At 47.3% G+C, this 25,858-nt stretch overlaps 1 protein-coding gene across 1 annotated transcript; it reads left to right on the forward strand.

Moving 5' to 3' along the window:
* On the forward strand, nt 1–25,835 carry LOC118359888 (PDZ domain-containing protein 4-like). Its single transcript, XM_035738779.2, is given in 8 exon segments — nt 1–3,096; nt 18,437–18,753; nt 18,889–18,979; nt 19,111–19,209; nt 19,297–19,359; nt 19,439–19,540; nt 22,791–23,396; nt 23,399–25,835. Coding segments are annotated over 8 exon segments (2,724 nt in total). The 5' UTR covers nt 1–3,036; the 3' UTR covers nt 24,785–25,835.
* Nucleotides 25,836–25,858: the final 23 nt, after the last annotated feature.

The following is a 25,858-nucleotide window of genomic DNA, read 5'->3' on the forward strand; positions in this document are numbered from 1 at the left end:
CAGCAGTAGTAGCAGCAGCAGGCTTGATGGTGCAGCAGAACCGCCTTTGTGTTCCCCGCTGCAGTGGGGGAGCGCATTTATCGTCTCGCCTGAGGAAAGGAGCCAAGAGTATCCTCCAATCAGCCGTCAGTGATTTCTATCATCTTGTAGAGTCCGCTGATGGTGATTTATGTTGAACCTGAGAGAGGCACTTCACACTCTGACACTACTCACCACCTGGATGGAATCCTCTCAACGCTTTTGTTCCTAATTGTGGGTTTTTAAAAGAATGGCCAACAGACAAAAGGTGGATTACTACGGAGCTGCTGCCTCACATTCATGAATTTATGCTCTTTCCTCCCTGCAGCACAAGATGGATGAACTTTCTTTTAGATTGAGCTAGATTCTCTAGATTGAGCTTTGTTTTGGTCTGTGAGGACACAGAGGGACAGAAGTGATTATTGCAGTACTCTGGAAGAGGGCATACTCTCGTATCCCCCCTCATCCTTACAGTTTGCATATCCTCTCTTTCTATCCTCCCTGAGTCTGTTGCATCCTGTGTGAGTTCATACCTGTTGACTCAGATCATTCACATGGCAGGCTCTGGCTTTCAAACTGGAGCTTTTACAGTAGTAGCCAGGTAAGATTAGAATTCGCATCCTCATGCGATGGTAGGCTCTATGTGGAGCTGGAGATGGAGAGAGAGCAGGAACCGTCGGGACATTTGACACGCCTGTTTGGCTTTCAGCACCTGCTGTGACTGTCTGCCACAGTTCTACAACTAGACTGGCTAATGGCATCTCTCTAGCGCTTACTGCCTAGCCTAGCAGACTGGGAGGGGTTTTTCAAGCGTGTGTGCGTGTCTCTCTCCGTGTGTGTGTGTGGGTCTTTTATATTGGAGTTGGTTATATATTGTCAGTGTTAAGGATTACACTGAGTGTCTGGAGAGATTACAGGTGCAGTCAGCGAGGCTTTGAGGAAGGATTACAGAAGCTAACGCCTTGTCGCTGCCAGAAGGGTGGCTGGACAGAGGTTTCCTTTTCAAAGCGCACCGTGTTGAACGGTGATCAGACTGCAGGGTCTCCTGGAGGAGGTGCAGATAAGACATAAAGGTTTAACCCAGGTGATGAGACAGACAGAGAGGGGAGAGGACCGGGAGAGATACACACTCATGGAGAAATGGTTACGAGGGTACAGTCTATTGTGGTACCTTTCTACTTGAGCATGGATTATGTTAGAGATGGAGAGAGAAAGACAGAGGGTAATTAAAGAACGAGTGCAGGGTTGAAGTCAATACACTGATTTCTCCCACTTTAACAGTGGAAGCACAGGTTGAATGAGAGATACACATGAGAGGAGAAGAGACAAAGTGAAAGACTATCAATTAACACATTTCAATGAAAAGGAAAAGAGAGATAGCTAAACCTCAATCTTTCAAATAAAAAGCACAGCATTTTACACATGGCTTATCATTGGTGGTCTTGATGGTAATGAGTCCTGAATCTTCCAATAATAGTCCTGCAAACACAACATCCAATTGAATCCCGTAGTGCATGTGATATTGATTTTAAAACATGACCAGGTAGGATGGTTCCTGTTCTCTGCCTAACAGGCCTGTAATTGAATTCTAATCTTCTCTTCAGTGACACCCTGGAGCAGTAGCCTCCAGTATTCCAGTGGATTGGAAACACTTTCGATTAGTTAATAAATGAACCATAACGTCAAAAGTGCTGGCTGGAAACCTGACAAAACACCTAGCTGAACCAACCAGTCTGTCTCAAACACCCTTCAGCCGACAACTGTAACCTATTTCCCTCAAATACTCCACATTTTTAAATGACATATATTTTGCATGCGGACGTGTTCACTGAAACAGCTTCATCCTGAAAGTGGTCCTTAGCAGTTGTTATTCTGACAGATACAGACCATCAGGGAAAGAGGTGTAGTTTGGACAACAGCGACTTCCTGGTGTGTTGTTCCCTCACTGTGATGCTTGTGCAAGTGGGTGTGTTATTGGGTTTCGTGTACCCGATACACACCGCTTATCTTAGCCCGACGACCAGGGCTTGAGCTTCAGGCCGTAGGCTAGATGGTTCAGTGGGTAGGTTCTTTCTCTCTCCTCTTCGTCAGTTTCAATGGAGGCAAACCAGGAAATGTCAACGATCATAAGCACCAATGAAAAGGTTCTGACGAGTCCATTTACCCTGAAGAGGTGAAAGTACCAGAGCAAAAGAGGAGCGGAACCTGGGAAAAGACTGAAGCAATCCTTCTAAACCTGGAAAGCAAAGAAGGTGGGAAGGGAAACAGAAGGTGAAAGGTTCTTTGATATCGGTGCCTGTTTGCATCTGAAACTTTGAAAGTGTTTCTTTGATAGAGTGCTGGGACCAGGGGAAAAACATGGGTGAGTTTACTTCCAGTTCCACTGGGAAAAACCTCAGCTAGTTCAGAGAGACAGCTCACATGGTGAGACTGTTCCACAGAAATGAGAAGTGGTTATTAGGTTATTGAATCATCATTATATAGTCATGATAGACTGTCTTAGATACATTACAACACAATAGCAGAGATCATCTGTCAGTCGTTCTTTCCAACCCGTCAGCAGCTCCCTTGTCACCTTAGTCATTCCTCACTCCCCTTTCTACTCCTTCTGACCAATCCAAAGACCACGATGGAGTCATGCAAAACCTAACCTGAACCTAACCACTCCACGCTTATGAAGACAAACAGAGATTGTTGTACTCTGTGATGGGGACAGAAACAGACGGGAAGACATTCAAAACCTTTTTGTAAATGTATGGATCACTACAGGATGGTAGAACTTGAAATCTGACTAAAAAGAAGAGAGGAACAGGACACAGGGACAGGGACACAGACTGTTTTTGGGGACAGAGAACCTCTGGGATTCATAATCCACAGTGCCCTAGTATAAGAGGGGTCGACACCTGTAGGTCGGTGGGAAGCTCTCTCTGGCTGCCACACCCAAAGGGAAAGAGGGGCATTTTTAGGTACTGACCTCCTGGACTGGTTTGGCCCCACCCGGCCTGAGTCCAGGTCACCATGGGGTGCAACATGTGTGTGGTTCAGAAGCCTGAGGAACAGTACAGGGTCATGTTCCAGGTGAGTGATTCTCTCTCGCTCTCTCGCTCTCTCGCTCTCTCTATCATATAGCTTACAGTAGTACCAACTCTATTAACACTCCTCTCTCCTCCTCTCTCATCCTCTCTCCTCCTCTCTCATCCTCTCTCCTCCTCTGTCATCCTCTCTCCTCCTCTCTCATCCTCTCTCCTCCTCTCTCATCCTCTCTCCTCCTCTGTCATCCTCTCTCCTCCTCTCTCATCCTCTCTCCTCCTCTCTCATCCTCTCTCCTCCTGTCTCATCCTCTCTCCTCCTCTCTCATCCTCTCTCCTCCTCTCTCATCCTCTCTCCTCCTCTCTCATCCTCTCTCCTCCTCTCTCATCCTCTCTCCTCCTCTCTCCTCCTCTCTCATCCTCTCTCCTCCTCTCTCATCCCCTCTCCTCCTCTCTCCTCCTCTCTCCTCCTCTCTCATCCTCTCTCCTCCTCTCTCATCCTCTCTCCTCCTCTCTCCTCCTCTCTCCTCATCTCTTGCTGTCTTGACACTGACACAGCATCTCCATATTGACACCTCTCTGGTACAGTGGCTGTCTGCCTGAGGTCTGGTTACAGTTTGCGTTGTCAGTCCATCATCCATCACGACCAACTGACAGATCATGTTCACAACGATGACTTTAACACTCCATCCACATGAACAAGCAGTGCTTTTACAGAGGGGCTCACAGTGAAATGATTATGAACAATGTAATTACAACAGCCATAATGATGACAGATTTTTGGAGGAACAAAACATATGAGAAAAATAACAGTCTACAGAATATGATCATTATTGTGACAAAATTCATAATGCAGGCATATTCATTCTTATATTATTTACCAAGGATTCATGATTCATTAAACACAGGCGTTTACATGATTAAATAAGGCATAGGCTACGCATAGAATAAGATCAGTAATCAATTTTTACTTGTACTTGTGCAACCACAACCACTCTCTCGCAGTTGCAGCAATCATGTCATTTTAATAACCATAACTATTATCATACTCTGTTATAATTATTGTAATTATTGTGAAAAGCCCTGTAGAGCCCAATTACATCTGAGAGGGAGACACTGAGGGGCCAGATTTTCACTGGGAATAGTGTAAGATGCTTTGGTTTTAGCTCAACGCCAAAATAGTTATTGTCAAGGGGTTGCGCTGAAGGGTTGCCACGGTTACAGCCTAAGCAACAGCAGCATTTAGCAACTGAGAGATTGTACATGTGCAAGCACATCTAGGTGTGCAGTCTTATGTGGGTTTTGTCAAGCTGGCCTCTTGGGCATTTTCATTTTTAGGATTTGGGATGTAAATTGGTATCCCTCCATTTAGTATGATATGTTATTTATGTTACAAATGGAATAGCGGTTGTACAATATTTTACGAATTGGAGGTTTCATACGTCTTCAAAGACGTATAGTATTAGTACTATACGTCTTGCTCTGAGACTATGCTGCTTGTTGTGTCACAATGACAAAAGTTAGGAGAATTGACGTTGCAGGTTAGGAGAACCAACGACAAAGGTTAGAATCATTTACGTAGAAGATTAGGAGAATTAGGTTAAGGTTAGGAAAAGGGTTATGGGAAGGGTTAGTTAAATTGCGACAGTTGTCACCGACTCGAACACACAACCTTTGGATTGCTAGACTGTCACGGTATCCCCCACCCATCCTCCCTACTTTAGTTGTTGTGTTAGGTAACCACACCATTATTCCATTTGTAACATATCATATTAAATGGAGTGCGTTCCAAAGCCTACTTAGGTTTAACCCTGGTAGGTCTAAGCCCTTCGATCGCAAAAAAAAGAAGAAGCTTAGACTGTGCTCTAGAAAAATGCCCGAGTTTCCAACTTGGAATTCCAGAGTTGGACAACCATTCAAAAAATAAATCCCAGTCGGAACTTGTTTTTCCCCCAAGTTCCCAGTTGTCTTAGACGCACTGAAGTTGGAAGTCAGAGACTTTGAACGCAGCATGAGCTGCAGCCACTGCAAGAAATGGTCTCTAGCGAGATGTTTAATATTCAAAATGACGTCACCGTGTGATGTGCAGGCTTGTCAATCAACTTTAAGGGCTGGTTTTGATTAGCGGTAATGCCTGTGAGACCATAAAAATTAAACATAAAAATATAATACCCAGGAATCAGCTTCCATATCCATATTCTCTTGTATCAGCAGAATCACAACATGATCTGTCAAATGCATAGTGATATATACTGTATGTGTTCTATTTTTATGTTTTTTTGACAAATAGTCCGGACATGTGAGTCTGTACCGGTCATCAGAACTGCACTTGGGGCCCAAGGCAAAGCCAAAGCAGCGAACAGGGGAGGGAGGGAGGGGGATAACATGAGCACTGCCAGTGGTAGAGTAATGAGTCAAAGAAAGGAGAGGACAAGATGGAAAAAAGAAAGGGGGAGGGAGGAGAGGACTTTGTTTCTGTTGATTGCCCTCAGGTGACAGGAGTAATTGATTTGAACGCTTCACAGAGTTGGGATGAATAGGTAGGCTTGTGTGACTTTGCTGATCCCTCGTGTCTGTGTCTGTGTGTGTGTGTGTGTGTGTGTGTGTCTGTGTGTGTGTCTGTGTGTGTGTCTCTGTGTGTGTGTAGTCTGGAGCATGTAAGGGAGAATGGCAGTAAATTCAGTGACCCCAATACAGAGGTCAGCCATGATGACAGAGACCACATGAGGGGTCAGTGTTTAGGTAAAGTGGAAGATTATATCACTTCACTGATCAAGCATTCAGACAATTGTGTAATAAGCTGTGCATAAAGGTATGCCCAGGGAAGCGAGCTCAAGTAATACAAAAATGTGCTCAGCTTTTACAGACAACAAAATCCACAGACTGGCAGACTGAGTCCCCTGTGTGAGATCCAGACAGGGAGTGGTAGGTAGTAAGACTGGTGGTTTATCACTGATTCCTCTGCCATAGCAGCAGAGAGCTGTTCTCTGTCCCATCTGGGTGATGTAGCAAGGAGCGTGTCTGTTTGCTCTGTGGTCCAATCAGTCTGTACATTCTAATAAAAGAGGGTTCTTTGGATGTCCCCATAGACCTTTTTGGTTCCAGGTAGAACCCTTTTTGGTTCCTGGTAGAACTCTATCTAGAACCCTACCTGGAACAAAAAAAGGTTCTAAAGGGAAGCAAAAAGGGTTCTCCAGTGGGGACAGCCGAAGAACCCTTTTAGGTTCTAGATAGCACCTTTTTATTTTTCTAAGCGTGTACCCAATTCTTACAAAGACCAGAGGTTAGAGATAGACATAGGAGACACAGAACTGAGACACCGACACCCCTTCTATTGGCAGAAATATAGGGTGATCGGTGTTCCCAACTTGGGAAGGCCAGATGGCAAAGGGTGTGCCAAGAGGAGCAGGCAGGCATTTTGACGGACCATCAGCATTCCAGACAAAATACACTGACGGTTTGATTGCAGAATATGAAGCTTCTGAATGTTACATAAAATATGCTATCCATCCAAAGGAACTTTGTATTATCATTTTAATTACATTTATTGAATTGAAAGAACTCTAGGCAATGTTGTAAATACAGAATTTCTAACAGGACAGAAGGTTGATTGGTTTTAAAACTCCACGATGCCAAATAAAATACCAACAATTAAAATGTGTCATCATGGAAGACAATAAAAAACATCACATTGCACAAATGCATTTGCATAATTACATTGCTTTCTAAAACACTGCATGTTTGAGGTTTTGGTGCTCAGTTCTGGGCTGTTCACAAACGTGTAATTACACATTCAAATTTAGACTCTTGATATAATGCAAACATAACGTTCAACTGAAAGGCTAGTTCTGTCTGTCTGAATACAATCTACAAGCCCAGAGGAACGTATTAATGTACACACCCATATTTTACATTCTGCCTCCTGTCACTCCCCAGGTGAAAGTGGTGAAGGTCACCTCCTATATCAGTGTCTACAGCCTACACGAGTCTATGTATTTACAATAAGCATTAGTTGAGTTTATGGGTAATGCATAGCAAACTAACCAGAAAATGCATGTATCTACACCCCACAGTGAGCACAGTATCCATTTTGTGCTGCACCACCCACCCCTTTTCAGTCTCCCCCTCCGCCCCTCAGTCTCTACCGCCTCCAGTCTCTCTCTCCCTCTCTGTAGAATGGGTTGCAATGCGAGGCCGTTGCCACGGCAACTGAAGTCATTAAACAAGCCTAATGTGCCTTTTTCATACTGAAAAGTTCTGACATACACACTGTGCAAACGCATGGCCACTCATTGATAAATCAAATCAAAGATTATTTGTCACGTGCGCCGAATACAACCGGTGTAGACCTTACAGTGAAATGCTTACTGACAGGCTCTAACCAATGGTGTGTAGGTAAGTAAAGACATAAAACAACAGTAAAAAGACATTTGAAAAAAGGGTAGCAAGGCTATATACAGACACCGGTTAGTCAGGCTTAATGAGGTAGTATGTACATGTGGGTATGGTTAAAGTGACTATGCATATATGATGAACAGAGAGTAGCAGAAGCATAAAAAGAGGGGTTGGCGGATGGTGGGACACAATGCAGATAGCCCAGTTAGCCAATGTGCGGGAGCACTGGTTGGTCAGGCCAATTTAGGTAGTATGTACATAGCAGCAGCGTAAAAGAGGGGTTGGGAGGGGGGGAGCACACAATGCAAATAGTCCAGGTAACTTTCAAAGCACTTCATGGCTACGGACGTGAGTGCTACGGGTCTGTAGTCATTTAGGTAGGTTGCCTTCGTGTTCTTGGGCACAGGGACTATGGTGGTCTGCTTGAAGCATGTTGGTATTACAGACTCAATCAGGGACATGTTGAAAATGTCAGTGAAGACACCTGCCAGTTGGTCAGCACATGCCCGGAGCACACGTGCTGGTAATCCGTCTGGCCCCGCAGCCTTGTGAATGTTGACCTGTTTAAAGGTCTTACTCACGTCTGCCACGGAGAACGTGATCACACAGTCGTCCGAAACAGCTGATGCTCTCATGCATGCCTCCGTGTTGCTTGCCTCGAAGCGAGCATAGAAGTGATTTAGCTCGTCTGGTTGGCTCGTGTCACTGGGCAGCTCGCGGCTGTGCTTCCCTTTGTAGTCTGTAATAGGGCTCCGGGCAGCCGAGCGGAAATGGAGGAAAACTCGCCTCCCTGCGGACCTGGCATCCTTTCACTCCCTCCTCTCTACATTTTCCTCCTCTGTCTCTGCTGCTAAAGCCATTTTCCACCACTCTAAATTCCAAGCATCTGCCTCTAACCCTAGGAAGCTCTTTGCCACCTTCTCCTCCCTCCTGAATCCTCCTCCCCCTCCCCCCCCTCCTCCCTCTCTGCAGATGACTTCGTCAACCATTTTGAAAAGAAGGTCGACGACATCCGATCCTCGTTTGCTAAGTCAAACGGCACCGCTGGTTCTGCTTACACTGCCCTACCCTGTGCTCTGACCTCTTTCTCCCCTCTCTCTCCAGATGAAATCTCGCGTCTTGTGACGGCCGGCCGCCCAACAACCTGCCCGCTTGACCCTATCCCCTCCTCTCTTCTCCAGACCATTTCCGGAGACCTTCTCCCTTACCTCACCTCGCTCATCAACTCATCCCTGACCGCTGGCTACGTCCCTTCCGTCTTCAAGAGAGCGAGAGTTGCACCCCTTCTGAAAAAACCTACACTCGATCCCTCCGATGTCAACAACTACAGACCAGTATCCCTTCTTTCTTTTCTCTCCAAAACTCTTGAACGTGCCGTCCTTGGCCAGCTCTCCCGCTATCTCTCTCTGAATGACCTTCTTGATCCAAATCAGTCAGGTTTCAAGACTAGTCATTCAACTGAGACTGCTCTTCTCTGTATCACGGAGGCGCTCCGCACTGCTAAAGCTAACTCTCTCTCCTCTGCTCTCATCCTTCTAGACCTATCGGCTGCCTTCGATACTGTGAACCATCAGATCCTCCTCTCCACCCTCTCCGAGTTGGGCATCTCCGGCGCGGCCCACGCTTGGATTGCGTCCTACCTGACAGGTCGCTCCTACTAGGTGGCGTGGCGAGAATCTGTCTCCTCACCACGCGCTCTCACCACTGGTGTCCCCAGGGCTCTGTTCTAGGCCCTCTCCTATTCTCGCTATACACCAAGTCACTTGGCTCTGTCATAACCTCACATGGTCTCTCCTATCATTGCTATGCAGATGACACACAATTAATCTTCTCCTTTCCCCCTTCTGATGACCAGGTGGCGAATCGCATCTCTGCATGTCTGGCAGACATATCAGTGTGGATGACGGATCACCACCTCAAGCTGAACCTCGGCAAGACGGAGCTGCTCTTCCTCCCGGGGAAGGACTGCCCGTTCCATGATCTCGCCATCACGGTTGACAACTCCATTGTGTCCTCCTCCCAGAGCGCTAAGAACCTTGGCGTGATCCTGGTCAACACCCTGTCGTTCTCAACTAACATCAAGGCGGTGGCCCGTTCCTGTAGGTTCATGCTCTACAACATCCGCAGAGTACGACCCTGCCTCACACAGGAAGCGGCGCAGGTCCTAATCCAGGCACTTGTCATCTCCCGTCTGGATTACTGCAACTCGCTGTTGGCTGGGCTCCCTGCCTGTGCCATTAAACCCCTACAACTCATCCAGAACGCCGCAGCCCGTCTGGTGTTCAACCTTCCCAAGTTCTCTCACGTCACCCCGCTCCTCCGCTCTCTCCACTGGCTTCCAGTTGAAGCTCGCATCCGCTACAAGACCATGGTGCTTGCCTACGGAGCTGTGAGGGGAACGGCACCTCAGTACCTCCAGGCTCTGATCAGGCCCTACACCCAAACAAGGGCACTGCGTTCATCCACCTCTGGCCTGCTCGCCTCCCTACCACTGAGGAAGTACAGTTCCCGCTCAGCCCAGTCAAAACTGTTCGCTGCTCTGGCCCCCAATGGTGGAACAAACTCCCTCACGACGCCAGGACAGCGGAGTCAATCACCACCTTCCGGAGACACCTGAAACCCCACCTCTTTAAGGAATACCTAGGATAGGATAAGTAAGCCTTCTCACCCCCCTTTAAGATTTAGATGCACTATTGTAAAGTGACTGTTCTACTGGATGTCATAAGGTGAATGCACCAATTTGTAAGTCGCTCTGGATAAGAGCGTCTGCTAAATGACTTAAATGTAAATGTAAATGTAATAGTTTGCAAACCTTGACACATCCGACAAGCGTCAGAGCCGGTGTAGTATGATTCGATCTTAGTCTTGTATTGACGCGTTGCCTGTTTGATGGTTCGTCGCAGGGCATAGCGGGATTTCTTGTAAGCTTCCGGGTTAGAGTCGCGCACCTTGAAAGCGTCAGCTCTACCCTTTAGCTCAGTGCGAATGTTGCCTGTAATCCATGGCTTCTGGTTGGTGTATGTACGTACAGTCACTGTGGGGATGACGTCCTCAATGCACTTATTGATAAAGCCAGTGACTGATGTGGTGTACTCCTCAATGTCATCGGAAGAATCCCGGAACATGTTCCAGTCTGTGATAGCAAAACAGTCCTGTAGTTTAGCATCTGCTTCACCTGACCACTTATTTTATAGACTGAGTCACTGGTGCTTCCTGCTTTAATTTTTGCTTGTTAGCAGGAATCCGGAGGATAGAGTTGTGGTCAGATTTACCAAATGGAGGGCGAGGGAGAGCTTTGTAAGCGTCTCTGTGTGTGGAGTACAGGTCATCTAGATAACCTACTAACATGTGTATAGAGTACACAGACAAACATACACAGATGACACGCACATACACACACACACACACACACACACACACACACACACACACACACACACACACACACACACACACTCACTCACTCACTCACTCACTCACTCACTCACTCACTCACTCACTCACTCACTCACTCACTCACTCACTCACTCACTCACTCACTCACTCACTCACTCACTCACTCATATCAATGCACATAAAAGCACCGATTTTATTATATAGACATATCCCAATGATGAGTGCTGTGATATGACAACCTGACATTGAGATTGACTTTGCCCTCAGACATAATGTTTCTGTATCCAAACCAATATCTGCCTCTCTCATTGTCTCCTTTACCTGTCATAGATCCCAACCCAATCCCATCTGCCCCTTTTCTCCTCTTCTTCTCTTCCTCTCAGCATCTGTGTATTGATTGACTTCCTCTCTGGCTACAAATATCTAAACGGCTCCCCACAGTCACACCCACAGAGATTCCGCTTCCACCTTCTGTCTCCTGTCTTCCATCACTCTCTTGCTCTGAAAAACTAAGCGAAAAGACAGTCACATTCAGACAGTCACACACTTTTTCAGCGAGGGTTCACGGTCTATGGGCCTTCCGTAGAGAATGATCTGTCAATGGAAATATCTGTTGACTATCACTAATTGGCTTGGTACTCACCTCAAAGCAGGCTTCTTTTATTCAACTCATCTGCCTCTTTATCATGGTGCCTGTATCTTTTCCCTTGGGAACACCTCTCTCTGGTAAATTCGTATTTGTATGATTAAGTGTGTGTGTGTGTGTGTGTATGTGATTAGGTTGGAGGTCATAAAGGGAGGAGAGGGGGTTTATGGGTTGTATTTTATGGGTCATGTGTGTGGAAATACATGACCACTTTCTTAGACAATAACAAATACATACAGCTCCAAAATAAGTTTTAAAAAATACAAGTAAAACAAATCTGCTTACACTCTAGCCTATGCTATCTATCTACGGTTCTTTGGCCCTTTTGAGAACCATTTGAAGAACACTTTCTGGTTCCAGGTAGAACCCTTTCGATTCTCTGCAGAGCTCTTTCTACAGAGGGTTCTACATGGAACCCAAAAGGGTTCTGCCTGGAACCAAAAAGGGTTCTCCTATCGAGACAGAACTTTTTTTTCTGACTGTAGTTATTGATAGCTCTATTGACAATGGTGTCAATCTATTAACCCCAAATATGCTTGTTAGTTTATTAATTTCCCAATTTCCCTGAATGTTTGAGTAGTCCCCAAGTCAATAGCAGCTCATCTTCGTCTATGTCTGAGCTCAACCACTTCCCACTGGCCTGTGTAAATGTCCCCCTGTGATATCAAACAGCTGGGGTTAGAACCAGACGGCACTGAGCATGTCTCCAGATATAATTGATTTTGTGAAGAGGGGACTAGACCCTTCAAAGCATGAGAGATGAGAAAAATCAATTACCCAACAAGTAGAATTGAATATGTGAAGGGCAGCAGGGCACGGTCAGCACACAGCCGTTACAAAGGAAGGAGGGAAACCATTTGGATTGTTTATTATTCATTTTTATGCTAATAGTTTGAGTGATAAGCTAAATTATTCACAGGGAAGAATACAAGTCAGTATAGAGTTTGAGTTGATACATTTGCCAAATCCTCCTTTACTGCTCATATGTTTGGGTGGGTGTACAGTACACCACCCATTCTCCGTCTTTCCCTCTCCCAGAGTCTGGTGTACTGTAGATATTCCATCAATCTGCAGCTAAAAGTTAGGAGATAAAGCCTCATTAAGCCTCTACATGTCCCTGGTGGTTCCTCTGTGTGTTTCCACTATTTACTTCACCAATGAGCATGGAGCCATGAGACAGTCACACCCAAAATGAGTCAACTTGTATTATAAACGTACAATCTACGAGTCCTCGAAAGCTCCTTCCCTCTTCCTTTGTGCAGTATTTCACTCCTCTTTCTTCACCCCCCGTCATCATTTTACCTCCCCTTCCCCCGGTGCTGCTCTCCATCAGCGCCTCTCTCTCGCTTTTCCTCTCATCCCTTTGAACTACCTGCTTCTCTTTCATCGCCCCTCTCTCTTTCACACCCACCACTCGTTCCACAGCCTCTCCCAACCACCCCCCTGCTGTGCTACTCCGAATAACGTAGACAATAACAGGAATATGCAACGGCACGGAACTCGGTCTCAATTCACGCCTGTTATTTAATAGAACTTTAGTGGAAGAATGAGCAATACACACCCTGCTCGCTCGCTCTCATTGGCAATTCGTCTCGACTGTCATTGGATAATATGAGACACTGCAAAGGTCAGAGGTTTTAGGTCATGAAATCAGCTGACATAATGGACCAGTGGATGTATAATGCATTGCGCAACACGTCAAGATGAGTTATCCTTCCAATCTAATGCACAACAACCGTGAACCTGTACGAAGCCATCCTCAAAGCAATCTCACTGCCTCTCATTGATAATGAATGCAGCGGGCGTCCCCCTCCATCCTCTCTCTGTGTTCTCAGACTGTCAGCAATGGCCAAAGGGCTGGTCTTCTATATACCCTATCCCTCATTGGTCCTAATGATGGTGTTACAGGAGAAAAACAACTCACTGTCTCAAATGCTCCATCTCACCTGGTTCCTGTCATGTGTAGACAAAAGAAGAGAGAGGAAAAAAATACAAGTTCCAGGACAAGCTTTTGTAAAGGGACAATTTCATTAAACTTGGTAAATAAAACAATACAGTCAGGCTTCACACTGTTAACTCCATTTGGCGTGGCGGAAGATGCCATGCAAAGAAACGAGGTTTCTTAGTTTGTCTTCAAGTGAAAGAACTCATTAAGAGGGTGAGAGTGACAGAGATGTATGGATGGTCATTAGTATAGGAAGGACAAACGGGCAAGGGAAGGAAACAGCACAGATATAAGAGCATGTTTTGTATCCTCTAGGGAGGGGCTGGAGAAAGAAGAGTGCTGAGGCAGCATGAGGAGAGAGCGATATAGTGAGTGAGTGATATAGAGAGAGATGGGGGGGTAAAGAGAGAGAGTGAGAGAGGCAAAGAGCGACAGAAGGGAAAGAGGAAGAGGGAGACAATGGCAGGGGAGTGGGGTTTGGAAAGAGGTGTGAGCAAAGAAAACACAGAGAGGGAGAGAGGAGGTGCAGAAAGGCATTGAGAGGGAGAGAGGAGGTGCAGAAAGGCATGGAGAGGGAGAGAGGAGGTACAGAAAGGAATGGAGAGAGGAGGTGCAGAAAGGCATGGAGAGAGGAGGTGCAGAAAGGTATGGAGAGGGAGAGAGGAGGTGCAGAAAGGCATGGAGAGGGAGAGAGGAGGTACAGAAAGGCATGGAGAGGGAGAGAGGAGGTGCAGAAAGGCATGGGGAGGGAGAGAGGAGGTACAGAAAGGCATGGGGAGGGAGAAAGGAGGTACAGAAAGGCATGGAGAGGGAGAGAGGAGGTACAGAAAGGCATGGAGAGGGAGAGAGGAGGTGCAAAAAGGCATGGAGAGGGAGAGAGGAGGTGCAGAAAGGCATGGAGAGGGAGAGAGGAGGTGCAGAAAGGCATGGAGAGGGAGAGAGGAGGTGCAGAAAGGCATGGGGAGGGAGAGAGGAGGTGCAGAAAGGCATGGGGAGGGAGAGAGGAGGTACAGAAAGGCATGGGGAGGGAGAAAGGAGGTACAGAAAGGCATGGGGAGGGAGAGAGGAGGTGCAGAAAGGCATGGAGAGGGAGAGAGGTGCAGAAAGGCATGGAGAGGGAGAGAGGAGGTGCAGAAAGGCATGTGGAGGGAGAGAGGAGGTGCAGAAAGGCATGGAGAGGGAGAGAGGAGGTGCAGAAAGGCATGGGGAGGGAGAGAGGAGGTGCAGAAAGGCATGGAGAGAGGAGGTGCAGAAAGGCATGGAGAGAGGAGGTGCAGAAAGGCACGGAGAGGGAGAGAGGAGGTGCAGAAAGGCATGGGGAGGGAGAGAGGAGGTGCAGAAAGGCATGGGGAGGGAGAGAGGAGGTGCAGAAAGGCATGGGGAGGGAGAGAGGAGGTGCAGAAAGGCATGGGGAGGGAGAGAGGAGGTGCAGAAAGGCATGGAGAGGGAGAGAGGAGGTGCAGAAAGGCATGGGGAGGGAGAGAGGAGGTGCAGAAAGGCATGGAGAGGGAGAGAGGAGGTGCAGAAAGGCATGGGGAGGGAGAGAGGAGGTGCAGAAAGGCATGGGGAGGGAGAGAGGAGGTGCAGAAAGGCATGGAGAGAGGAGGTGCAGAAAGACATGGAGAGAGGAGGTGCAGAAAGGCATGGAGAGGGAGAGAGGAGGTGCTGAAAGACATGGGGAGGGAGAGAGGAGGTGCAGAAAGGCATGGAGAGAGGAGGTGCAGAAAGGCATGGAGAGAGGAGGTGCAGAAAGGCATGGAGAGGGAGAGAGGAGGTACAGAAAGGCATGGGGAGGGAGAGAGGAGGTGCAGAAAGGCATGGGGAGGGAGAGAGGAGGTACAGGAAGGCATGGGGAGGGAGAAAGGAGGTACAGAAAGGCATGGAGAGGGGAAGAGGAGGTGCAGAAATGCATGGAGAGGGAGAGAGGAGGTACAGAAAGGCATGGGGAGGGAGAGAGGAGGTGCAGAAAGGCATGGGGAGGGAGAGAGGAGGTGCAGAAAGGCATGGGGGGGAGAGAGGAGGTGCAGAAAGGCATGGGGAGGGAGAGAGGAGGTGCAGAAAGGCATGGAGAGGGAGAGAGGAGGTGCAGAAAGGCATGGGGAGGGAGAGAGGAGGTGCAGAAAGGCATGGGGAGGGAGAGAGGAGGTGCAGAAAGGCATGGAGAGGGAGAGAGGAGGTGCAGAAAGGCATGGGGAGGGAGAGAGGAGGTGCAGAAAGGCATGGGGAGGGAGAGAGGAGGTGCAGAAAGGCATGGAGAGATGAGGTGCAGAAAGGCATGGAGAGAGGAGGTGCAGAAAGGCATGGAGAGGGAGAGAGGAGGTGCTGAAAGGCATGGGGAGGGAGAGAGGAGGTGCAGAAAGGCATGGAGAGGGAGAGAGGAGGTGCAGAAAGGCATGGGGAGGGAGAGAGGAGGTGCAGAAAGGCATGGAGAGGGAGAGAGGAGGTACAGAAAGGCATGGAGAGGGAGAGAGGAGGTACAGAAAGGCATGGAGAGGGAGAAAGGAGGTGCAGAAAGGCATGGGGAGGGAGAGAGGAGGTGAAGAAAGGCATGGGGAGGGAGAGAGGAGGTGCAGAAAGGCATGGAGAGGGAGAGAGGAGGTGCAGAAAGGCATGGGGAGGGAGAGAGGAGGTGCAGAAAGGCATGGGGAGGGAGAGAGGAGGTGCAGAAAGGCATGGGGGAGAGAGGAGGTGCAGAAAGGCATGGAGAGGGAGAGAGGAGGTGCAGAAAGGCATGGGGAGGGAGAGAGGAGGTGCAGAAAGGCATGGAGAGGGAGAGAGGAGGTGCAGAAAGGCATGGGGAGGGAGAGAGGAGATGCAGAAAGGCATGGGGATGGAAAGAGGAGGTGCAGAAAGGCATGGGGAGGGAGAGAGGAGGTACAGAAAGGCATGGGGGGCCAGAACCAAATGGAAAAGAATAGAGAGCGAATGTGGCAAGAACGTTTATGTGGTTGACTGCACAGGGGAACATCGATTTGAATTGCAATTATTTGAAGGGGACAGGAAAAGAGAGGGGAACGATGGAGGCATGGAAGGTATAAAGATGTGGAAATCCCCAGACAGCCAAGGTCGGTGTGTGACCATGAATGCACTAACACAATGTCTGTATGCCTAGGTGTCTGTCTTCTGTCACTCAGAGCACATCGATACTGTCTACAGGTCTCCATCAAAACACATGGAGGCGCACTTGTGACACACACACGCACACCCTCACGCACATTCGCCCAGCTGTGTGCAATATGCTCATGACTTCAACCAGCAGGTTCTATACACACCAAAAAGCACATTACCATTTGGTCAGAGGGGTATAAATGGTGGTTTGATGTTTCACCTCTTAACAAACGTAATGTTGGGGGGGGGGTCTTGCATCAGTTTACTGCTTCTCTCATGGAGAAAGTTCAGTCGCCTCCAAATCAACATCCCAGCTATTTAAATCTGATTCCCCCAGCAGATCTACACCCATAAAGCCCCCTCTATCTGCCTCTCTCTGTAGCAACTGGCAGGGGGCAAACATCATAGATATGGAGATACGGAGATACAGAGAGAGAGATCTAGAGCACTATGAAACTGGCTTCACAGACATGTAGATATAGGATACTGGAGAGGGTTTATCTATTAGGCTGGGTTGGCACACATTGATTTACACAGAGGTATTCTATGTGACTGAGTTGTGTTGGTTCACAGAAGCCCAGTTTATACCTGGTTCTGAAATGCATCCTTTGTCCTGATCTTGTCCACATTCTGATTGTGCCCACATTTCCAGACAGGTGTAAAGGTGCATACAGGGAGGGAACAGGAAATGTGGTCACAATTTTGATACCATGTGTAGACATATTTCTGAGAATGAAAAAACAATCAGAATGTGGACAAGATCAGGACAAAGGACAAATGCTAGCTCAAGGTATAAATGAGGCTAGAGAGGATCATGTACAGCATGGTTGGACACATGCAGAGGGATTTAGGACTAATACAGAGATTAGTCTACCAACATGCAGCATTTCTCTCAACCAGTAATAACCCATTTCCTTACAACAACATTGCACTTTCACCTTTTCCTCAGAGCCTACCCTATTAACGTAAGCCTTCTCTTCTCTAATGATTCCATTGCTCTCCCTCTCTCTCTCTCTCAACAGAAGGGTCAAATAAGTAACACGCTGTGTCCTTTTGATGGAGAAGGTCGACTGAAGGTCTCAGTATAACGTTCTTCTTCTCCCCGCTGTGTGAAATCAAAACCTTTTAAGTTGAGAGAAATGTACCACGTACTGTGATGTGTCTTTGTAACCTTACATGTGATGTGTGTATTATTAACATACACTAAACCTACACATTTCTCTGTGTTGAGGTGTACTGTGTTATTCTCTTATCTTCAATGGCTATCTGTTTGCTGTCTAACCCTAGTTCTGTGTCTTAGGCCTGTCTGTGTGTGTGTGTTGCGTTCATGTATTCTCCTCCTCAGTCCTTGTGTTGTGGCTCAGTCTAACACGCAGTGAGCTAACCTTGGTCTGTCTGTATGTCTGGCGAGAGATCCGCTAGTGTGGCTCAGAGTCTGCTATCTATACTCCTGTTTGGTGCACCTGTTTTGTCATCACTCTCTCCACTCATTGCACTTTCTCTCTGTAAACTGCTTATTTTCCATCTTTGTGTTACTCTCTCTCAATTTCTCCACGTCTCCCTCTGTAGGTGCCCTGGTACTCCTTTGTGTTTAATCATTCTTCACCACACTTAGAAAAAAGGGTTCCAAAAGGGTTCTTTGGCTGTCCCCATAGGATAACCATTTTTGGTTTCAGGTAGAACCCGTTTTGGTTCCAGGTAGCACTCTTTTGGGTTCCATCTAGAACCCTCTTTGTAAAGGGTTTTACATGGAACCCAAAAGGGTTCTTCAAAGGGTTCTCCTATGGGGATATTCGAGGAACGGTTTTGGGTTCTAGACAGCACTCACCTACTCTTCCTTTCTTCTTCTTTTCCACTACCTTCTCCTATCTGACCTCTGGTCTTGCTCCCCTCCTCTAGGTGAATGGTAAGGAGCTGTCCTGTCTCTCACGGGACCCCACCCTGGATGTGCGAGACCCCCTGCTGTCTCACGTGTTGAAGAGGGGGGCCCGGCGGCGGGCGGGACTCGCAGGGCGACTAGCGGGGCTGGACGGGACAGTAGCAGTTCCAGGGGGGCTGGCTGACTGTGTGGACAGCGGCACTCAGACTGACATCAGCTTCCAACATATGTTGACTCTGGGAAGGACCACCCACCACCCAGGTGGAGCCCCACCCCCTCACCCGCCCCCCTCCCCTCCACTACCACCCATCCTGGAACCCAACCTGCTCAACGAGCTGTGAGTGGAGTGTGCGTGTGTGTGAGAGAGAGAAATCAATTTACTTTTCAATTTCCATAAGATGTTTGAAAGCTCTGCCGTTTGTGGCTCTGCTTACATTTTGATACACTGACATATTCTCTGTCTTCTTCTCAGCCTTTTAGAGCCTGAATATTATGACCCCAATGACTACTTTGACATCACTCAGCATGAGGCGGATCTCAGGCAGGATGAGTTGGAGTACGAGGTGAGGCTACAAATTCCTGTCAAATCCAATTGCCTACCGTGTAATTCAACAGCAATCCCATTCTTCATGCCCTCTCCATCTCCATTACCAGTGTTTAACTCGTGTGTTTTGTCTGGCACGCATTTCAATAGGAGGTGGAGCTCTATAAGTCTCGTCAACAGGACAAACTGGGGTTAACGGTGTGCTACCGGACAGACGATGAGGAGGACCTGGGGATCTATGTGGGCGAGGTGAGGAGGATGGGAGTGAGGATGAGGCTTATACTCGCTCTGATCGCCTGTTTGCCAGATAACCTAATCCTCTGTCTCTCTCTCCAGGTCAACCCCAATAGTATAGCTGCTATGGATGGCCGTATCCGAGAGGGGGATAGAATATTACAGGTAGGGTTGTTAGACAACGTTCGGTTATCCTTTATGGCAGAAAGCAGGGTCAGACGAGAACATTTCTGATGTGTCTCAGATAAACGGGGTGGACATCCAGAACAGAGAGGAGGCAGTGGCCATTCTGACCCAGGAGGACAGCACCAACATCTCCCTGCTCCTGGCCCGGCCTGAAATAGAGGTGAGAGACCCTCTGAACTGGTTTACTATCTGATATACCATATAAACAAACCAACCAAGACCATGATAACTACACTACAGTAAATACCATATAAACAAACCAACCAAGACCATGATAACTACACTACAGTAAATGCCATATAAACAAACCAACCAAGACCATGATAACTACACTACAGTAAATACCATATAAACAAACCAACCAAGACCATGATAACTACACTACAGTAAATACCATATAAACAAACCAACCAAGACCATGATAACTACACTACAGTAAATACCATATAACCACCAAAGTTGCTTCATTCTTCACACCAAAATTCATTAAAATTCAAGTCAACTAGTTTCTTAGCAAAAATGACATAAGAAATGACATATAGAAACCTCTACACTAGAGACGCACTATTTGTGCAAAAAATAAATAAGACTGGCGGTATGAATCTCCCCCTACCCTGTTAACCCATGTAAGGAGACAGGAGACGTGGGATAAGTAAGAGGGAGACAGGGAGAAATGGAGCTGGACGGGAGCGATAGCTAGCGAGGAGAGGGAGAGCCTGGTTGTTTTCAGTACGTGCCAATGTGGCATTGCTTTGTTTCCCTCAAGGTCACAGCTCAACAGACATAAGGACACAGTCCCAGGACATCCCATAATGTATATACACACACCCAGCAAATGGGTAGTCACTGACCACACACACCTCCAGATGGAACAGCATAGTTTACCATTTTTTATGCTGAGAGTGATGCACGAGGCATAGACACACACCAATATACCTTCTCACACACAGCCATGCAAAACAAATGTGTGTGTGCTTTGAGACACACTCAGAGTGTTGACATCAGAATGCAGTCCACATTCAGCCCAGAATGAGCTAGAGGGCAGATTTAAGAGAGGGCCATTAAATGTAGGCTGCTACCCAGACAAAGGCACTACTGCAAGTACCCTCAAATTCCCCTTATTCATCTGGCAACCCTCGAATCTGCAGAGAGACGTGACACGCAGGGTAGACTAAAACTGCAGCTAGAATAACAATACAATTTCATGGTTAGGAACACCATACGAATATGGAAGAAAATGAAATGTATTCTACAAGAACCAGTAGCACTCCCTGAAAACACACCCCTATGCAACAATCCTTGGACAGCTTTTCAGAATTCACAGATAAATTGGTCCACATGGAAAACTAAAGGCATAGAACCAGAAATGGCTTGGTAAAAGGAGATCAATGCATTTCCATTAAATCATTACAAAGCTATTTTGGACTGACAAAATGTAGATATTTTCAAATACACGCAACTTAAATGTTTCCTATCAAGATATTTCTATTTGAAATCGTTTGGGTGTCAGAGCGATCCAATTTGAGTCAGGAAATACTGTTCATATGATAGGCCTTCTGCAAGGTTTTGTTTATCTTACCTGTCTACCTGACAATCCCCCAGAAAGAAATATAAACTATTGGAACCAAGAATGAAAAGGAACTGATATTGACACGAGATGGAGGGAATGTTGGAACATATTGTAACTACCGAAATTACAGGTAACGAACATGCGTGCTTAATCCAGAATAAACTAATGTTTCAAATGAATTACACAAGGGACAAAATTCACAAATGAAGCCCATGAGTTGTGGGTGGAGTTGTCTGTCAGAAGTATTACAATGTAAATGCACTTTTTCTCTGTCTGTCTACCTATTCCAAGACATGGCATATGAGGCTTCAGTGAGATACCCAATGGGTTGGAAGATACTTTTCTAGTCGATCATCTTGAAACAACATATACTTCAAAAATGGAAATCAACCAATTCTCTATCGTTAACACAATGGAAAGGCCTAATGCTTTATTATCTACATGTTGAAACTGTGTGGGAGACAGAGAGAAACAAAATAGTGCAGTTTGAGGCCATGTGGCAGGGAGAGATAGGGGTGTGAGCAGGGGGGATGTTATGAATGTTTGTGTGCGTCTGTATGTTGTTGATGGTTTGTATATGTTTAGTATTGTTAAAAAAAAAGGGCAACAAAGGTAATCTTACAAAAAATAAAACTATGATAATAAGATTTGTCGATAAAGTATAGTCTCACATTGAAAACGCAGAGTGAAGAGAGGAGAAGAGATGGGGATCATCCAAGGACTGTATATATGAGCAGATATTAAGGATTTATTCAACGGTCGGGAAAGAGCAAGAGAGAGCAACAGAGAAATAAGGAAATGAAGGGTTTTTTGAATAATAATATCTTTTAACCTGAATACAGTTAAACAATTCAAGTGTAAACCAAATCAATTAACCCTTTAAAACCAAATGTTACATGTATGTAACATTGTCTTTAAACACCTGGTAAAGTGTCTACACGCGATCAATACATAAAAAATAGTAACTTGAAGTGATCGTAATAAACACTTTTGGCACCATCTGGTGGCCAATCTTTGCAATGACACTGTGAGCAAAAATATTCAGTCACTTGAAAGTTTGTTTTATGAAACATAGGGTATTAAGTGATGCAAACCACACATTTGCATAGATTCTTTGCATACCAACAGTTTTTATATTTATTTTCCAGAAATACGTTATTTGGAGTCTCCTTTCACTCCTGTTCACACTTCTTTCAATTTTGTTTATGCAAGGAAAACTGGGTCCAGGTTTCTAAGGGTTAAATGTAATCAACTCCACTCTGAGTGGTGATTTGTTTACTGAATTAAAGCATACACATTTAATCAATATCTCAGGGGGATCTGGATAAAGGGAGTAAATTAAAACAAGCAATTTGTAATTCTCCTGTACTATTCACTGGTGGTAAAAACACCGCACAGACTAGTGGTGGTGGTGTGTGTGTTTTTGTGCGCGCTTGTAAGTGCACGTGTGTGCATGCGTGCATATAGTTGGGTGGGTGGGTGTGCATGCATGTGCATACATTTAACTTTGGGTCCAATTTTCCTTCTTTTCATCCGGACAGCTCAGTGGAAAATACCCCTCAGTAAAAATGCCTTTAAAATGGTAATGATATCACATTACCTTGGCTCCTACTGCCATCTAGTGACTGAGATAAACGCTAACAGACATACCTCTGTAACATGTTGTATGAGGTTCCCAAGAGCACAAGAAACTGTTCAATCTAACATATCATTTCAATCTTTCTTTTCCTTTCTCCTTTGCCCTTTTCCCGCCTCAATGACACCTTCAACTCAATAACGAAACCACAACGGAAATCAAACAAAAATAAACACAATCCGTGAAACACATTCTCCAACTTAGAATGACAACCAGCTCGACCCAGATGAACTGGACCTGGAGGTTCTGGATAACGCTGTCCACCTGCCCAGCCCCCATCAGCTGAGGAACAGGGCCTCCATGCTGGGCGAAGGACCAGGGGTCGTGGGTGGGGGTGGTGTGGTGATGGTCCGCGGGCGAGGTCACCGTGACTCTCCAGGCCTGCTCCACACGTTGCTGAGTAACAGCCAGGAGCTGGACAGCGGGGTGGGTCGTACAGACGAGAGTACCCGCAATGAGGAGTCCTCAGAACACGACCTACTAGGAGACGACCAGACCAGCGCCCCCACCACCAACGCCACCAACACCCCCGGCAGCATGCGCAGGTTCCACTCTGGCCAGGGGGACAGGGACACCCCACCCCTTCTACATGGCCACTCCACAGAGTTCCACTTCAGCACGGACTCTCTACTGGGTCTGGACTGTCTGGGTGGGGGAGGAGGTGGTGACCTGGCAGGGGAGAGGGTCTACGCAGCTGACCCAGTGATGATGATGATGCCGGGTCTGACAGAAGAAGAGTGTGAGAGGTACAGGGAGCTCTTGGAGATCAAGTGTTATTATGAGAAGAACAGCAATGCTCTTCTGCTGCTGGGGGAGCATGGGGGTCATGGGGACAGGGGGGCGATGGGGGGGTTCCTCTGGATGTGAACAGGAATGAGAGCCTGATGCAGCATGAGATGGCCCTCGTGGAAGAGGAGCTACGCCACCTGGAGTTCAAGTGTCGTAACATCCTGAGGGCCCAGAAGATGCAGCAGCTCCGGGAGCGCTGTCTGAAGGCATGGCCCCTGGAGGAGGAGAGTGGGGCCGGGGCCGGGCGGGTGGCTCCTTTGGTTAGCGAGGAGTCCTGTCACCATGAGCTGTCAGACATTAATGAGCTCCCTGAGAGGGAGCGCTCCGACAAGGACAGCACCAGCGCCTACAACACAGGAGGGGAGAGCTGCAGGAGCACCCCTCTCGTCAGCGAACAGTACCCGTCCCCCTCTGCACATGGCCAAAGCAGCTTGGAGGGGGGAGACTCTACCTCTTTGCCGTCGCGGACCCCCAGCCGGCACAGGGAGAGGGGAGGCAGGAGTGAGAGGGGGCAGGCTAACCTGAACCAGCCCTACTCCCCTAGCTCACACAGAAGGGGAGCGGAAGTCAAGACCTCTAGCCCGAGAGGGGCCAAGTTCAGATCCTTGTCCCGTGACGGGGGGGCAAGGAGGGGGTCAGACGGAGGGGTGAGATGCCCCAAAACCAATGGGACAGTGGAGGGGAGGGAAGGGCGTAGCGCTGAGAACAGTCCTTATCTGTCCCGCCGCCACTCTGGCTCCAGAATCCCCCTGCGCTACCAGAGCTGCATGCAGCTGAGGTCCCCCTCCACATCCGAGGGCCTGGAGAGACCCAGGGATGGCAGCGAGAGTCCCATGAGCCTGGGGAGCACATGCAAGGACATCCCCCAGGGCCCTGTGTCCATGCCATCCTTACCCATCGCCCCTCCCCTGCCTCCGCCGGCCTCGCCGCGTATGGAGTGGAAGGTCAAAGTACGCAGCGACGGATCTCGCTATGTTGCCAAGCGGCCCGTTAGGGACCGCCTCCTGAAGGCCCGGGCCATTAAGATCCGGGAGGAGCGCAGCGGCATGACCACGGACGACGACGCCGTCAGCGAGATGAAGATGGGCCGCTATTGGTCCAAGGAGGAAAGGAAGCAGCAGCTTCTCAGGGCCCGGGAACAGCGCAGACGCAGGGAGTTTATGATGCAGAGCAGGCTGGACTGCCTGAGGGAGAGGGATAGGGAGTCCAGTGGCAGTGGACAACAGGGGGCTCCACAGGGACAGGAGCCCACTACCATCTTGGAGCTGAGCCACAGGAGGAGCCAGAAGAAACGAAGCCGTAGGATCCTGGACAACTGGATCACCATCCAGGAACTACTGGCCCACGGAACCAGGTCCCCTGACGGCAAGAAGGTCTACAACCCTCTGCTGTCAGTCACCACTGTCTAATGGAGAGGGTGGAAGACCGAGAAAGAAAAGAGAGGATGACCAACAAAGTGAGATCGAGAGGAAGTGTAGGTGTGATTGAAATAAATGGTTCAGAGGAAGTGGGTTACTTTGGAGGGAAAGAAACCAACTGTCGACTGATCTGCCATTGCATATTGGAGAGAGATTGGGTGATAAGAGTCTGTACAACCTTCTCCTTAGTTACCAACAGCTGTGATGAAAGAAAAGAGAGGGGAGAGAATGGCGCAGTGTAGAAGACAATATAATTACTGGTAACCCATACTGCAAGCTGTCATTTCTGCCTGAAAGAATTATAAACATAAGCAGGTAGGCAAGACAACAGAAGTGAAAAGAAAGTGCTGGTGAAATAAACCAATCTGTAGCTATACCATTCTTATAAGGACAGTGCCTCGAACGCCAACTAATAAGCTTGTGTATGGCATTTAACAGAGTATACAAAGCACATTGGCCAACAAGAATAAAGTAAAGGACAAAATGACTGACTAATGAATGAAACGTGGACATTGTGGTAAGATCTGACGAGCACGTTTTAATATGAATACATTGAGAAGCACAGTGAGAGGGGGGGGGGGGCACACCAAATCCCACAGCACAGGAAACATGACAACTATATCTCTGGTGGTTGAGAGCTGAGGAAATCTTCTTGAACGTGTCTTCTGATGGCTGGTACGATCGTATTCTGCGGTGGAGTTACTTATACAGTATGACAGCACAATCTGAGGAGTTGAAAGTGGTTCTTTGACATTTGATTAGCTGCATGTTGACTATAAATGTTAAAAAGTAACATATACTTCAAAAAAACGTGACAAAAAGTTGGTGTGAAATTGTGGATGTGACATGTTCTTAATTTGTTGAATTCTTAGACTAGAAAACAATGTGGCTGTTTGTTCAGTATACCGTGATGTCTGGTCCATAAACGTTTTACAATAAAAGCCTTTTCTATATAATTTGTTGAAGTGATTTCGTCCTTTGTATTGTTCCCATATTTTCGGTCATACACCACCATGCTCAAAAGTGTCCCAAGGGAGTTGCTGAAGCTCAGGAACAACTACACCT

The sequence above is a fragment of the Oncorhynchus keta genome, chromosome 27 (assembly GCF_023373465.1).
Source record: "Oncorhynchus keta strain PuntledgeMale-10-30-2019 chromosome 27, Oket_V2, whole genome shotgun sequence".
Classification (NCBI taxonomy): Eukaryota; Metazoa; Chordata; class Actinopteri; order Salmoniformes; family Salmonidae; genus Oncorhynchus; species Oncorhynchus keta.